Raw genomic sequence first — 16,350 nt, 5'->3', positions numbered from 1 at the left:
ATTTATATTATACCACGGCCCGTGCAGATCTCCATCACCTATTGTCAGACCGCCCACCATATTATGTATAAGAAGGTGAGGCAAAACATGGGTAGACCCGTAGACCCGCTGCTGAAATAAATTGACCAAATAATGATATTATGAATTGTTTGTAATATTATTGTGTATATTACGGTAAACACAATTAGACATGCTAAAAAATAAATATCTTAAAGTTAAACCGGGTTGGACACCACTGAGGTTTAAGCTATGAAATAAAAACATTTAGATATAAGATAATATATAGATATAATTTAAAACATATTATTTTTCTAAATCATATGCCCACTGTTTGTTTAAAATGTATTGATTTTAATAGTTAGTCATCAAGAATAATCATTATAATATTCAAAATACAAAATTATTAAATAAATAACATAAAGATATTTAAATATTAACTTCAAAAAGGGTAAGTTGTATTATTTTGATAATTGGATATATTGTAGGTTTATGTTATGTATAAGTATAATAAAAATATAATAATATACAAATTTAAAAATTTTGGAACAAAATAAAAAAACTGTTATTAAAAAATAATATCTTTATCATCAGTAGATTTAGGATTATTTTAAAAATGTAAACTATTCTATTACATATGATTTTTAAAATGTTTGTTATAGGCTGTTCATGATATAGAAAATAATTTACAAAATAAATGGCTGAAAATTAAAAATATATAAAAATTGTGCAATTTGTTGCTAAATTTTAGTCTGTTAAATAAAATTTATTTTTTTAATCTTTTAATTACAGTATCTTCAAATTCAACTTTTTTATCAATTCGAATATGTTCAATTCCTTCTAAGACTTTTGATTCAATCCAGTGAGGTACTATTTCTTGGAGGAGACTGAAGTGAGCTTTCCATTCCTCTAAAATAATAAGAAAATTGGCACTTTTGCTGGAAAAATTATAAAATGAAGGAATATTTATTTACGGTCTGTCATAGTTTCAGGATAACTCTGCTTTAATTGATTGATGATTTTTTTGACTGGCATAATATTTCCTCGAAGTTGTACGAAATAGGTACGCATACTTCTTGCAATATCTGGTAATCTATTCATCATTCTATCTTCTTTTAATTGACCCACTGACCTTGTCATCAACTCTTTAGCCTTTGCTGCTTGCTTTTCTTGAATCTTTACATAAATATTTGAGTTTCAATGTAAAAACCATAAAATAATATCAAAATAATTACCTTTAGTAAAAATGATTTAGGAATCCCTTTAAGTGCTCCTTTTAATGCATTTTTTGCATCTGTCGAAGAAAATTTTTTTTCAGTTATAATTTTATTTTCATTGTTCATTGTTACGAGAGTTCGATTCAAACGATTATTGTAAGCAAATAATGCATGGGATTTATCTAGAAACAAATTAAATTGTAATTAATGCAAAAGTTATAATTTATAATGTAATGTAAATATTTTTAAAAAATATATCCCATATTACCCAATAAATCTTTTGCAGTTTCTAATTTTGATTTTTTAATTTCAATTTTTGGTAATGTTGAAGGAATTATATCCATTACGGATTCAACATCAAACTCAGGATGCCATCTAGTTATTTTATTTTTGTCAATCACAATAGGTGGAATTAATGTATTCAAATATTTCTGGAAACAAAAAATATTAGTTATTTTAAACTAAATTAGCTAGAATTATAATAAAATCATACTTTATGATGCTCCTTCATAATGTCAAGTAGTGCATTAGAAAATATCTTTTTTCTCCGAATTGTTAGCCCAATTAAATCAATGTTATCTTCATCTTTTGAGCCTAATTGATATAAAAATGAAATAATTTAACAAAATGAGTTACCTACTGTAGGTAATTAAATATTTACCATAATTCGGGACTATTACTAATTCCTGACTATATTTCTCTTTTGGTGATTTAACTAATGCAAACTTGAATAAATCTGGTACTACAGTTTTAATTTGTGCTAACTGGAATTCAGTAAAATTCCTAAAAATGAATTGCATTTTGAAGTTTGAACAATTATAAGTCGTTTATAAAACGTTTAATAAAAAGATATTTAGATGATTACTTTCTAGTCATATGCTGAACACCACGTTTAAGTTTATTAAATGTTATTTTTTCTTTTCTAGTAAACATCATGGACGAAACAGTTTCCATAGCTTTGAATAATTCATCCAAAATACGGTACTTCAACGGCAAAGGTAATGTTTTAGAATCAGCCAATGCAGCATATCGTTTTGACGGTGAAAAAGCCATAAGAGATCCAACTTCATCTAATAGTTTACTAGGCGAAACATATTCTGTTGGCTGTGTCATCTGAGTGGTCATTTCATTCTTTGGACTAATGATAGATTGTGCTGGGCTGAGAAATAAGGATGAAGGTTTAAGTTGAGATCGTTTTATGGGACTTGATACAATTTTTTTTGGGCTAGTATCAACCAAGTGATCAACTGATTTAAATGAGGATAAGTAATGACTTTTGGCAGCTTTTACTTTAGATTCAGCAGAGTTAAGAGCAATTTGAGATTGATCTACCACATTGATCAATTCTCGTAATTTTTTAAAGTTATGCTTCTGACGAACAATTTTCCGAAATTCGCCCAAATCCAATTCCTAAAATAAATTAAATAAATATGAACTTATTATAATTGTTTGAATAAAAAAATGCATTATTTTTATTGTATTGTTAAAATTCCGGCATGATCAACAGTTAGGTAAGGTAAACAAGATTATCTATTTATCTTAAATGTTTATCATAATATGTCATACAAATTAACATCTTATTATGAATCATGGGATTATGTTAGTTTTAAAATAAATAAAATATTATGTGAATGTAATTGCTTACCTAATTATGAATCATATCTGGAAAATAAACTATAAAAACTATAAAACAGTAATACCGTATTGATAAACATACTTTACGTAATTTAGCTTTAGTTGCTGATGTTTGAACCGGAGTTGTAGCTCTCTCTGAATAAATTTCTTGTTTATTTTGAGCCTCTTTTTTCTCCAAAATGTGTTCAACAACGCCATTATTAACACTAGCATTTAGATTTTTTTGGAAAACTGTTTTTGCTATACCAAAATCAATCTAAAACAATAAATTAAATAGGTAATAAATACAAAATGATAAGTAGATAAATAATATGCATTCTATAAAAATAGTAGGTCAGCGGCAATACTGAGACTAATAATTATTCTCTTTAGTAATAAATTATAATTATAAAACCTAAAAAATTGTTTTGATACTAGTTCACTATGATTTAGAATTTAAGTATAAAAAGCTCATTTTTTTTTATATATTATTGATTTTTTTTTTTATTTTAGTATGTTTACAGTTATTTTACTTTGCATTGGAAACAAGTAGAGGTGTCATAGTATATTAATAATATACCATAGGGGGTTTGTTATTATTCTGATACTTCAGAAATAGTTCTTTAGTATCATTCAAAAGAGTGTACAATTTTTTATAACTAAAGGTCTGAAGGCTCCTCAGAATTAAGTCCCAGAGGCCAGGTGTAATGAGGAGTGATTTAAAATAAAGTTTTTTTTGTTAAATGATTAAAAATATCATCATTTTTACATGTATTAGTAAAAAAGTTATTAAAGTACCTATAAAATATTATATGTAATATTATTTGCATTGTATGTTGCTGTTTTAATTTTAAAACAATTTTCAATGAGCAACTGTGTCCATGTTTTAAATGTATATCAGAAATAAAATGACATTTACATACATCTAGTAAAATTATATTGAATTTTTAAACGATTAACCACCTAAATATAATATCATATAACCTATAAACTATAACTATAGACTACAAGTAACTGAGTTATTCTATGAATACATTAGAACAACACCTCGATACCAGTTACCAAGCAACTCTTTTTTCAATACAAATGTATTTTTGTATGCTGAAATCAGATTTTTGAGGAAACTTTAAATTTTAATAATATAATCACTTGAAGTTTGTTGTTTTTACCTAATTGACAGCGGGATCACTTGTTCACTCGGACAGTTAAATCAAAAACATTCTTCAATATGTTACGTAAAACCGCTATTGGTATGTCTGGGGTAAAAATAATATTTTTAACAGCGCATATAAATCTGGGTAAATGGACATTTTCCCCCGACTGTTTTCAGTGCAGTAGAACATTTTTCCCCTATTTTTTTTTTTAAAGTTAATTATTTTCTAGTAATATTGAATTTAATAATGTAATATTATTTATTATTTTATATGAAATCTTTTTTTAAAATAAAATATATTATTAATGTATACGTTTAATCAACTGAACTACTTACTTGAAACAATAAAGATTTAAAGTAGGTAGGTATAAAGTAAAATATAATTAATAATTAATGAAAATGGTTAATAATTCAGACATAAAAATGATACATTTTGTAAAATACATTTGAATTCTGATTCTTTTGTTATTTCATAACTTATATTTTTTAGCCTTTGTTCATATTTATTTATTTTTTAAAATTGTACCAGTTGAGTATTTAACAATTTAATAATTGCTTGTGAATTTTATTCAAGTAGTTCAGTTGATCAAAAATATACATCTATAATTTACTATATTTATGAAAAAATTTGAAAATATTAGACAATAGGCATAAATAAATAATAATATTAAATTATTAAATAGTAAACTTTAAAAAAAAAATGTGGGAAAAATGTTCTACTACACCGAAAAAACAGTCGGTATTTTAATACCTATACTTCGTTCGCAGAGAGAACAAGCCAGTTCTGCGCACGCAGACTGACGATATACATACATTTTTTTGAAAATTATAACTTATAAAATATTTATTGAATTACTATGTTATTTATTAGCTTTAAAAAAAGGTAGGTGGTAATAGGTATCATTATATTAATTTTATGTGAAGAAAAAGTAACTGATTTTTAACTTAATTATTATCGAAAAATTTATTTATAAGAGTTAAAAGAGAAATAAGGGTAACTTTTGACTTTCAACTTAACTTGCATTTGCCTATATTAACTTAACTTAACGAGTTAATAAAAATAGTTAACTTGCCCAGCCTTGTATATCAGTATGGTACTAATACAGTTAAGTTAGTACAGAGTACCTATAGTAAGTTAAGCAGTCGACAAACCTTTTGTTTTTTAATCGTTTGCTGCACAGTACAATCAAATGATAATTTTCTAGTTGGTTTATGTATTGCAAATGTATTGTTCACACTTTCCTTTTTGTGGAAACCATCTTCGGTGGTGGGTCTTTTTCTACTCTTAATGAAACAGTCCAATGTCCTTTGAGCTTCCATGTTTACTTCAATAATAATTCGGTTGAATTGTCAGTGCCTAGTCTCTTTTGACAAATACGTCGTAACTAGTATGTCTTACTTTTGCTATTTGCTAAAAGTAGTCAGTATCATTTAGTCACTGTAGTCCGGTAATCATAAAAAATGGAAATTCCAATAGCAATTACCTATTAAATATTAATTATTAACGCTGAATGCCGGTTTTGGCGGTATAACCGTGTGACTTACTGACTTACAAGTAAGCAATATTGCAACAAAAAAAATAATAATAACAAGTTCATGCTGTTGTGGACAGTGGTGCCGTGGAGGTATTTCAGTATTTGTGGTGTACCGGTGCATCGTGAACAGTTCTATATGCTGTTCACCCAATTGCAGTGCAGGCCTAATAATATTCATAATTATTGTACCGTGGTTACCAGACGTTACCACGTCAATTTTTATAATGATATACTCACGTGTTTACGAACAGAAGTCAGCTGCTGTTCGTAGCAGTATAGCAGTTAATCGTTATCATTTGACCTGAAATCGGAAAAACGTTATTTATGTTAATTTTAAATAATAAATACTTAGCAGTGAGAATACCGACGAAAACAAATAAATTATAAATACATATTTTTAATATTCAAATAATTATCAATTATGTTCATCGTAACGTACTCGTCTGTTTAGTGTGTGCGTATTATTATATAATATTTGGTATTTTATAATAATTTCCATATAAACACCACAGTGCCAATAGTGGTGTGAGTCGTGCAATTATAACGACTCGCTCATAACTGTATAGCTGTTTGTTTATTCTTCGTTATTGTCATATAGTGATTTCAAGTATGTATACGTTTCTATAAAATATATATTACCCCTAACTGTAAACCACTCGGTAGTTAACTTCTGCTGCTGGTGTACACTATTTAGCGATTAATATGACTTAAGAATAAATAACTATATCTCTGATTATTGAACATAATATATACTCTACACGAGTTGTGTACAATAATATGTCTTTTGGATTTGATGAAGTGTTTCAGTGTAAGTTGTGTTGATAGATCTCTACTTAGTTTGGGTTAACTAAGATCTGTTAACTGTTATTCAATTTTTTTTTTTATGGTTTAGCGTTGCATTTATGTCTATCCGAGTATCCAATAAATTGTCCGCATTGTAACAAATTTTCTTTTAGGATGATATTGGGCAATGCGTTATGTGGGAATTACAGAAAAACCCGAAGCCTAAAAATCCCACAAAAATAACCAAATATGTATATTTTGCTATTGTGTCATGTTTTATTAGACAAATTATTATCACAAATTTAGATCAATAATCTAATGACCACCAGCAAAGCAGCGTGACTGATAAACTGCCGACATACCTGGTTAGGTATATCGTTAAATTAATTAGTGGACTTACCAAAATTTTAAATTCCTCAAATGCAGCTATGTATATTATGTAATTTCTATTCTATAAATTAAATAGTAATTATTTTGTAAATCAAACTCACCATTCCCAACGCTATTCTGATTACTGTTTGAGAATTTATTACAGACAATAAACATTATTCTTTGGAAAATTAGGTATCTAGATACCTACCTAACTTTTAGATGTCAATCATTTTTACAAAATGTATTATACCAGGTTCAGGGTCTATATACAAAAACATACTAACAAAACAGTAACTGAACTTAAAAAACTACTCCCCAAGCTATTATAGAAGTACCTATCTATAAAATAACATTAATAAAAAAAGTTTGGTGAAGGCACCTATATAGTATATACAAAATAGCTTTATATATTTTTTTTATAATTATTTAAATGCAACTTAAGATAAATATAAATTGTATTATTATAATAAATTATAACTATTATTGATTTCAATTTGTAATTAGAACTATTGTCTAATAAAATATGACATGATAGAAAAATGACAAATTTGGTATTTTTTTTTTACCTTCATCTAGAAATATACTAAAACTAACTAGTATACTACTAAATCTCTTTTTTCTGTTAGTTATAAAAATAACTTTTGTTTTCCATTTTTTCCTCTCTAGGATTATGGATGCCAATGAGTCAGTTGACTGTTCAATGGCACTTATTGACTGGAGTACTCCTGAAATGGTGAAAAATAAAACTTACGATGGGAATTGTATTAATAACCCGTTTGATATACTGGAGTTGCAAGCAGCCAATATGGATCCTTTTGATTTAGTTCCTAAACAAACTCCATTAAGAGGAGATCCACCGTGTGGTAACATATTGAGTCCTCTGTGGGAATCAAAAGTCAGCAGGCGAATTCACAAAAGTGTATCATTAACAGACATTCATGGTGTTGTAAAACTTTTGGAACAAAACTACATAGAACACGGTCAAGATAATTTTGTGAAGAACCAATCAAAAGACGATTATGCCACACCTGAATGTGTTAGCACAAAAACTATCGATCAGTCAATAGAAAATAATGTCTTAGTTCATATAGGTGAAAACAAAATAGTAAATCAAGAGCCGGTTTTAGTACCAGATCAGAATGATGTAGATATAGAAAAAAATTCTTATTGTAACGATCAAGAAAAAAAAACAAATTAGAGAGCAAACACGGCAACGAATTGAAAATCTTATTGAGAAAGAGAAAAAAAATTATGAAGAATGTTATTCTAGAAAGTCATTATTTTGTACACCAAAGCGTAGTAACACAGAGTCAAATTTAATTAAAAACCTTAATTCAAGTGTGTTAAATAGAGGATTCATAGGGAGTTTTAATATAAATTCCAATAGTATTAATAAAACACCTGTAAGTAACAAAAACTTAAAATCATTGTTTTTACTAGTCCTTTGTAAATGTAATCAATTAATAATAATTTGAATACTTCATTTTAGGATAATATTATTGATATAAATGAAAACATAACGTCAAATGATAGTTTGGCATTTCCATTCCATGAACTAAACTCGTTTGATCTTAATTCTTTGAAACCTGAATGGGTGGTGGATAACTTCAGCGATAGTGATGGACCTAGTGAAGAACCTAGTGAGGAACCTAGTGAGGAACCGAGTGAGAAACCTAGTGAGGTTTCATCGGTAAGTGAACACAAGTAATTCGTATAAAATATCTATGGGTTTTTAATCATGTATAATGTTATTTGTTAAAGGTAAATTCTGTAACAGAAATTAAACCGACTGAAAATAATCATCAAGTTGATGTCAAGTTGAAAACTCTTAATCGTTTAGGTATTGAATGGTTTTAATCAAAATAATTATATTTTACTTTTGAAAAAAATGTTACTATTTTAATAATTAATTACATCAATTAAGTTTTCATCTTAAAAAAATTTGACTTTACTCTGTTATTATTCTTTTAGGAATTGTTGAATCAAAACCAATTGGAAGTCAAACTGTTTTGAAGTCCATGCCAAATAAAAGAATCCAAATGAAAGGACCATTTATAGCCAATGTCCCGATTAAACACATGGTGCACAATTTCAAGGATGTAGAAATGAAAGATGTCAGTCATGGTTCTGTTAGTCCACGTAAAGTATGTCCATATGTGTGTATGCAAATACATTCCTTAATATGCATAAATATTGCTTATACATTTTATATTTGTTTAGCTTAAATGTATCATCAATATTATATATATCTGTATATAGTTTATTTTGTATCACCAACGTAATGATATAGAATAGCACATCTTATCATCAAATATTAAGTACTGTAAATCAAAAAAATAAATATTATATTTGAAACAATTTTTGTTCTGTACTGTAGATGAAGCCTATAGCGTCTTCTACCCCAACAACATCAGATATTGTTACTACAGCTAAAACTCCTTCAACTGCCGAGTCTTCTATTAAATCAAGGTATGTACATTGTAATTGCTAGTGCGTTTCACAACAAATGTCCCTCGATACTAACACCTCAGGTGGTGCTTTTTCGTTATGGTTTCCAAAACTAGCATCTAACTACGGCAAGAAATTTAAAATTGAATGCCAGCCCAAGTTGTGAACTCAGAGTCTGAGTAAAAAGTTGGCGTTAGTATCGAGGGACATTTGTTGTGAAACGCACTTTAATGTGTTTAAAATTGAATTGGAATTTCCAACTTATCATATTTTATAAAACCTTGATACATTTAGATGTGCACATCTTACTAAATATTTAAATATATTAAACTAGCCTAATATAATATTAACCTAACCTAATTTAACCTTATATTTTAATAACAATAGTGGTGTTCAATTCAATTGTTTTTATTTTATGTAGGACTAGTTTATCACGCCGATCAATGCCCAATTCTGCAAGCCCAGGAACACCATTAAATGTTACAAAGTGTATTAAAAAGAATTCAACTAATGTAAGTATTATTTGTTTATTGTTTTAGTTAGATTTATTTATAACAATGATTATTTAAATTGTAGACTACAATTGTTTTGTTCGGCAATGCTAATGAAAGAAATACTGAAATATTGCGTTCGTTTAAATTAAATAAATCAAAAGTAAGAATTCATTTTTAACCATAATTTAATGTTGTTCATAACTTGTCTTAATATTATAATAATTGATTTTAGTCCGAAAGTAAAATTGCGATGATATCTAAACCTAATGTAATGAATACAACTAAAATAAGTGTAAGTATTTGTACCAAATGCCAAGTATTTTTATTTATTTTTCATTTCATATCAGCTATGCTTGTTTTTAATTTCCTAATCTATTATTTAACATTTATGTTTAGGGCTTGCCAGTTTCAAAACGGTTTACTATGTCATTCAAAGGGAAAGAAAATGTACAACCTCAGTAAATTATTATAATTAGTATACACATAATATTAAATATTTTAAAGTCATTTTAAGTTATATTTTATAAATAGATAATTGTACTAATGTTTTTTTATTATTATTATGTGATTTGTTAACAGTCATTGAAGCAAACACTTTTTTTTATAAATAAAACGCTTAATTTTTAAAGTCTGATGTTTTATAAACATATTATACATTTAATTTTTTTATTATTATTATTTAGAAAAATCAGAATAAAATACTTGTTTTCTCAACTATTAAATTGTATTTTTTTAGTTAAGTTAGTACCCTATTTTTCATGTACCTACATGGTTTACGTATTCACTTATAATTATTTCTATAAAACTCTGTGTATACATGTAATTAATTACATGTACAGTGTACAGTGAACCCTGTCTTAACGGACAATATGATAATGTTCAGGCAAAAAATTGGTAATAGGTAATGATATAATAATTTAAAAGTATTCTCAACTCCACGATTAAATATACATTTAATCGTGCTCAACACAAACCGTGTTTTCGTCCTAATTTGTGCGTATACATCATGAACCATTGTGTTATTGTGCATACTGTATTGTATAACATTAAATACATACTTGTGTGGCCGTGTCGTCACCTTAAGTTTATTGTTGGTTAAATATATAAACTATGTATTACCTCTTAAAAAAATATGTGCAGTATTATCATTGAGTATATTTGTAATTCCTTATAGAATGAATGTATTCCTTAGTATCTGCTTGTCTATAATGAACACTTTCGATGGTCCTGGTCCGCAATAATATATATCCATATAGGTATCATAGTACTAGATGTGTATTCAAGTTTAAAAAATGTCTGAGGAGGATTTGTAACTCCTGGACCCCATTAGATAAGCCTTGCTTATAGCAGCGTTTCAAAATTGTTTCAATTACTTGAAATACCTTTTCATGCATCTAAAATGAATAATATACAGTTATGTGAAATATAATTGATGAAAATTCTTGGAAAAATTGAATACAGTAAACTCTCCTTATGTCGAAACTCAAGGGGAACAAAACTGTATTTGAACTATCAAGTTTTATTGTAATGGTAATTATTTCAAAGGGATTTCAATAGAATTTAAAATTACAAAGAAATTGAGATATCAACGTTTTTAGATAATAAAAAGCTACTGTATAATATTTTATGGATTCAACAAGTTTTGGTAAAAAAAAAAAACAGAAGTAATAGCTATATTTATTTATTTATCATTATACAATATTATATTTAGGATTTTACAAAGGTGGTTGTGTCAATCGTTTGTAATCAACTTTTTCCAAGTGCACCAGAGGCTTCAGTTGTTCTGCAAAAACACGCATATCTTCGGCAATAGCATCTTGATTACTGGGTGCCAATACACTCAACTCTACTAGGTATGATTGTGATATTGGATCGACACTCTCCGGAGCAGGTTTACCTACTACCATCATCTGTAAAACAATATTAAATATTATAAAATACAATATAAAAAATAAAATTAATATCACCAACTTTAAATATTTTTGACACTGTAATCTTCATTCTGCCTTTACGAAACATATAGCCACGTAAAATGTATTCAAAATCCATGCGAAACCCCATTTCTGTGAGGAAGTCTACTATTGTTGGTGTAGTAGCTACATCAATACTGTTTCGTAGGATCGTCGGTCTAGATTTATCTCCTGAAAACTGGCCAATATTATGTCTATAGGTAATGAGCCTTTATATAAAAGGCTTTAAGCTAAATTTTGTACATCTATAGGTGCACAATGCACATGAATTTTACCTAGTTCAGGCTGTCCTATGTAACGAAGCTGGTACGGCATGTCTAAATAGTCAATCGCTCTCCTGACTCTCAGCGTGAGCGGTTGCGGCGTTACACTCCCTTAAAGAAATGATATCGAGAATAATTTGGGATAGCCACAAGGTATATACTTGAAAATATAGAAAACAACACATTACTTATGCTAAAACACATTTCATGGTCGTGGAAGGTCTCCGGTCCTGAATCGACATTGTCGCAAAGTCCTCGCAACCTGTGTAACAGGACCTCAACAGCTGAGTCCAGAACGCTGCCTTGTAACAGATATTCTTGGTTCGGGACAATGTTGTTCTTCATGGCTGACGTCAAGCTGTCCATTGCCGGGATGGGCGCTTCCTGTAATAAAAGGAATTTTTGAGTTGTTCAAATGTCAATTTTTTGTAATACAAAGTAAAGACAAAAATGCATATTATTATAACACTTACTTTAATGGCTTCCATGTTACTTGATGATTTAATTCTATTCAAGATGTCAACAAACTCAAATGTTACTAGAACTCTGGTTTAATACTGAAAAATTTACAGATTTCATCGAGATTCAATCCCAATCATTAATCATCGCTTTACACTTACCTATTGTTCTGTGCTTACTGCTTACTGCTTATACTTATGCGGCTATGTTATGAATTCACAGAATCCTTACTCCATCCCTTCCATCCCTATGGTTGTGTTAATTTAAGACTAGAGTTTTATTCGCAACTCGGTACTCGCAAACATTGAACATATTTTAAACTATTTCATAATAAATAATATATTATTATTACTTAATATTTATTATGTTCTATGTTTATTGTTTACAAGCACGGTTGTACGATAAGATACTATCAACAAAGCTTGGAAAGCACGGTTTAAGATAGTACTATCTTAAATCGTGGAAGGTACACAAGAAAATGCGATTTTTATCAATTTTTTTCGGCATTTTAGGTTATCGCAACCTTAGATCATATACAATGGTTAGGTTAGGTTAGGTATATACAATGTATATGATCTAAGATCGCAACTCTATTGCCCATCGGTCATATTATCATTCTCGTATCTTTAGAATTGAGTGAAAACTTTTGGAGAATTAGAAACTTAGAACCGAAATACCGAATTGTGTGAACTACCCACAAGTTTTTCAGATAGATTTTAGTTCTCACTTTATTTCTGAGAATTCATAGACATCACGTAACAAATATATTCAAATGTAAGTAAAATTAAGGTAGACTACATCTTTATATTACATATTTATATGTCATTCAAAACTAAATTGCAATTTTTAATTTCTACAAAATATATTACTTGAAAAGAATGGAATAGTGCTTAGTCTTACCAAATACTATATGCAGTATATCTTACATTGTTCTGTTCCGTGGTTACAGAATTTAGGTAGAACTGTAGAAGTTTATAATTCACTTTATATTATTATAAAAATAATATTGTTTGTAGAAGTCTTTAAAGTAGTCCAGTCCCCTTCTACACTCCTATATTATGCATCTAAAATGATTAAATTAATGAGCTAACTAGCTAACTAATCATTAATAATATGAATTCCTCTTTTACATTTATCTATTTAATTTAATTAAGGTACTTATTGTTATGATTTGTCAATTTTAAGTAAACTATTTATTTGTTCAAAAGGCTACTAAAAATTATTAGAATAAAAATAAATTACCTAAGTTATTGTTGTAATGTAATCAATCATTGTTATATTATATTTATATTATTATGTTCAGTAAACAAATACAAACAAACATTACGTACCTACATATATTAATTAATCATTGATTGAAAATTATTTAATATTATTTTGTTAAAGTTGAATACGATGAGAGCGTATCGATTGTTGAAGAAACTGATGCCGTCCAGTGGTGGTGGTGATGATTTTGAAAAGGCCAAAAAGTCCATACGTTTGGCCAGATATGGCTGTACAAATAGGCCTTTTTACCACATAGTAGTTGTGCTTGTAAGTATAACAATTTTGTACTATAAACACTTTATTTACAATATTAAAACATAAATTAACACGTCTTAGCAACGACGTGATTGCAGAGCCCACCCAATTGAACAGCTTGGTACATATGATCCTATGGAAAACCATAATGGAGAAAAACTGGTCAGCTTCAATTTGGAAAGGATCAAATACTGGATGGCCAAAAAAGCACGTGTGACCAATCCAGTCGCTGAATTATTAGGTATGTGTATGGATTTAATTGCCAAGAGTTCAGTTACAAAATGCATACTCACTTTTTGAGATTGTTATGTACTAACAATATTTCGGTGTACACGAATGAAATGTGATGACACTTATATTTGTACGTTATTAATGTAGTAGTAAATCTTAAAGTTTTTAATTTTTTTTTAATGAAAAAGAAATTTGTCAATTACCATAGGTACTAAATTTGTTGTACTAAATATTGTACTAAATTTGCAACTATAACCAATGTCGATAATTCAGATAATTACACAGGAATTATACTCTATTCAGAATAAGATTAAACTATTCTCCATCCAAAACATGTTTTTTCCGCACATCCCCACCATAATCCGGACATCAATGAAAGCTTTAGCACAGGCGTCTAAGGACTGACGACTGTCGCCCAATCACAGAAAGCATAGCCATCGCATGGGTGGTCAGGCACTGTCTACATGCTCGAAGAGGTTCAATCTTATTCTGAATAGAGTATAGATATTATTATACAACATCTTTAAATAGATAGATAGGTTCATTAAGTAGATACCTAGTAATAAATTGTTCAATTTGTTTTAAATTATTTTAATACCTTATAAACTTATTAACTAATAATAATAATTTATTATCAAATAAAAACTGTGCATTTTTTCACCATTTATTATTACCTAATTAAAACATTTTAATTTTTACGTTTTTGACTGCATATTATATACCATGGAACGCACAATTTATTTTATATACCTATATAAAATTTTTATTTTTAATAATAAATAACATCACAATGTAAATTATATGAATATAATAATATCCACAGATAAAATTAAATAATCGTTATTGATCGATAAATAGCCGTATACTCATAATATGTAGGTACCTCTTTTCATAATTTGATGCCACGTTGGAAAAAAAAAGATATTTTTTTGGCACGTAGCGTGGCATTAAATTATGATAAGAGGTACATATCATGAGCATACTACTATTTGTTGGTCAATAACGATATATAAAATAATTCGCAACCCCTATTATATGGCCTATTTCTGCATATTTTGATACATATTAGTGCATACAAATCCACGCTCTACACATAACCATTAATCATAATATATGACTTGGGGTACATTAAAATATTGGTGTAAACGTTGTGAACAGAAATTATAATAAAATTACTTTAAAAGTTTTGGTGAAGAAAATAGACATTCAACACTCCAAAAGAGTATTAGTCTTTTATTTTATATCCTCGACAAATGTAAGACGTTTATTTTCAATGTCACTTTATTCAACCATAGTCTATAGGCATAGTTTGTGTATTTTTTCATTTATGAAAAAAAAAACAATTTTTTGTTTTTAACTGTTTTTTTTTTTTGTTTAATACAATGTTTTAAACTAAATAAATAGCTCAAGTTATTAACAGTATATTTAAAATATATAAATTTTAATTTAGTATGTTATTTACTTATATGCCATTATGCCGTGTACTAGTATATGTTTCACTGTTTATTTATTACTTATATATTTATTTTAAATCTTAAAAGTATTTGAAATGTATTTTAAATATTTTCCTAATGGATGTTTTTTGTGGACATTATATTATGTATATATTAACTATTAAGTAAAAATATTTTAAATTTGGTAATTAATTCAATAAAATTTAAAAAAAAATTAAAATTAAGGAAGGTAATAGATATAATTATTTAATACTTTAACTTTATTTCTGAATGATATCTATTATTATTTATTATTATTAATAAACAAAAAAAAAAAAACAATATTTACTTGGATTTTACAATGTTTTAAAAATATGTTTTAGTTTTAAACGTTGAACAAAACTTTTAAAACAAATGTATTAAATTCATGTTTTAAACATTTTTAAAACAATGTGTCACAACCCTGTGACTATAGGTAATTACATAAAAAAATCTATTTAAAATTATGTTTTATAATTGCCACTCTGTACACCATAATTTAGACATTATTTTTGGATTAAAAATACTGTATTATTTTTAGGTCTATCTGGATTCTTACCCATACACCCTCATACATATATGACAGCTTGGAGGAATAGGCAAAAAAATAAGACCGAGAATGAACAGAGTGAGACTGCAACCAATTAATGAATATTTAATATTATATTATATTTGTTTCCTGGTTATTTAGAATAGTTGAACTGCTGTAATGCTTGTAGTATTATAGCAAGTAAGTACATTTATGCAAAAAAAAAATATATTTATAACAAATTGTGTACATATATTCTGTTGTTCATGTGTAATAAATTTCAGTAAATGTA

The 16,350-nt window shown here is 27.7% G+C and overlaps 4 protein-coding genes across 4 annotated transcripts; 2 read left to right on the top strand and 2 right to left on the bottom strand.

Annotated features, from left to right (window-relative positions):
• Nucleotides 1–133: 133 nt before the first annotated feature.
• LOC132950853 (DNA replication factor Cdt1-like) lies at nt 134–5,597 on the bottom strand. Its single transcript, XM_061022449.1, has 9 exons — nt 5,134–5,597; nt 2,932–3,105; nt 2,080–2,624; nt 1,876–1,997; nt 1,708–1,808; nt 1,483–1,645; nt 1,233–1,396; nt 972–1,173; nt 134–906 (listed from the first exon to the last, which is right to left on the bottom strand). Exons 1-9 carry the CDS (start codon nt 5,299–5,301, stop codon nt 764–766), a joined length of 1,782 nt encoding a protein of 593 aa, XP_060878432.1. The 5' UTR covers nt 5,302–5,597; the 3' UTR covers nt 134–763.
• Nucleotides 5,598–5,746: 149 nt separating this feature from the next.
• On the top strand, nt 5,747–10,329 carry LOC132950854 (uncharacterized). Its single transcript, XM_061022450.1, is given in 11 exon segments — nt 5,747–6,123; nt 7,338–7,854; nt 7,856–8,074; nt 8,161–8,361; nt 8,433–8,511; nt 8,643–8,815; nt 9,049–9,140; nt 9,541–9,631; nt 9,696–9,773; nt 9,846–9,905; nt 10,010–10,329. Coding segments are annotated over 10 exon segments (1,572 nt in total). The 5' UTR covers nt 5,747–6,123; nt 7,338–7,341; the 3' UTR covers nt 10,076–10,329.
• Nucleotides 10,330–11,278: 949 nt separating this feature from the next.
• On the bottom strand, nt 11,279–12,697 carry LOC132950589 (mediator of RNA polymerase II transcription subunit 18). The gene is made up of 6 exons (XM_061022106.1): nt 12,467–12,697; nt 12,320–12,403; nt 12,035–12,230; nt 11,859–11,957; nt 11,585–11,754; nt 11,279–11,523 (listed from the first exon to the last, which is right to left on the bottom strand). The coding sequence occupies exons 2-6, from the start codon at nt 12,332–12,334 to the stop codon at nt 11,329–11,331; spliced, it is 675 nt and encodes a 224-aa protein (XP_060878089.1). The 5' UTR covers nt 12,335–12,403; nt 12,467–12,697; the 3' UTR covers nt 11,279–11,328.
• A 203-nt stretch (nt 12,698–12,900) lies between these two features.
• Nucleotides 12,901–16,311, top strand: LOC132950591 (small ribosomal subunit protein bS16m). The gene is made up of 4 exons (XM_061022108.1): nt 12,901–13,079; nt 13,692–13,838; nt 13,908–14,067; nt 16,071–16,311. The coding sequence occupies exons 2-4, from the start codon at nt 13,701–13,703 to the stop codon at nt 16,175–16,177; spliced, it is 405 nt and encodes a 134-aa protein (XP_060878091.1). The 5' UTR covers nt 12,901–13,079; nt 13,692–13,700; the 3' UTR covers nt 16,178–16,311.
• The last annotated feature ends 39 nt before the right edge of the window (nt 16,312–16,350 follow it).

The sequence above is a fragment of the Metopolophium dirhodum genome, chromosome 8 (assembly GCF_019925205.1).
Source record: "Metopolophium dirhodum isolate CAU chromosome 8, ASM1992520v1, whole genome shotgun sequence".
NCBI classification, from domain to species: Eukaryota; Metazoa; Arthropoda; class Insecta; order Hemiptera; family Aphididae; genus Metopolophium; species Metopolophium dirhodum.
This window is presented reverse-complemented; position numbering and strand designations above follow the sequence as displayed.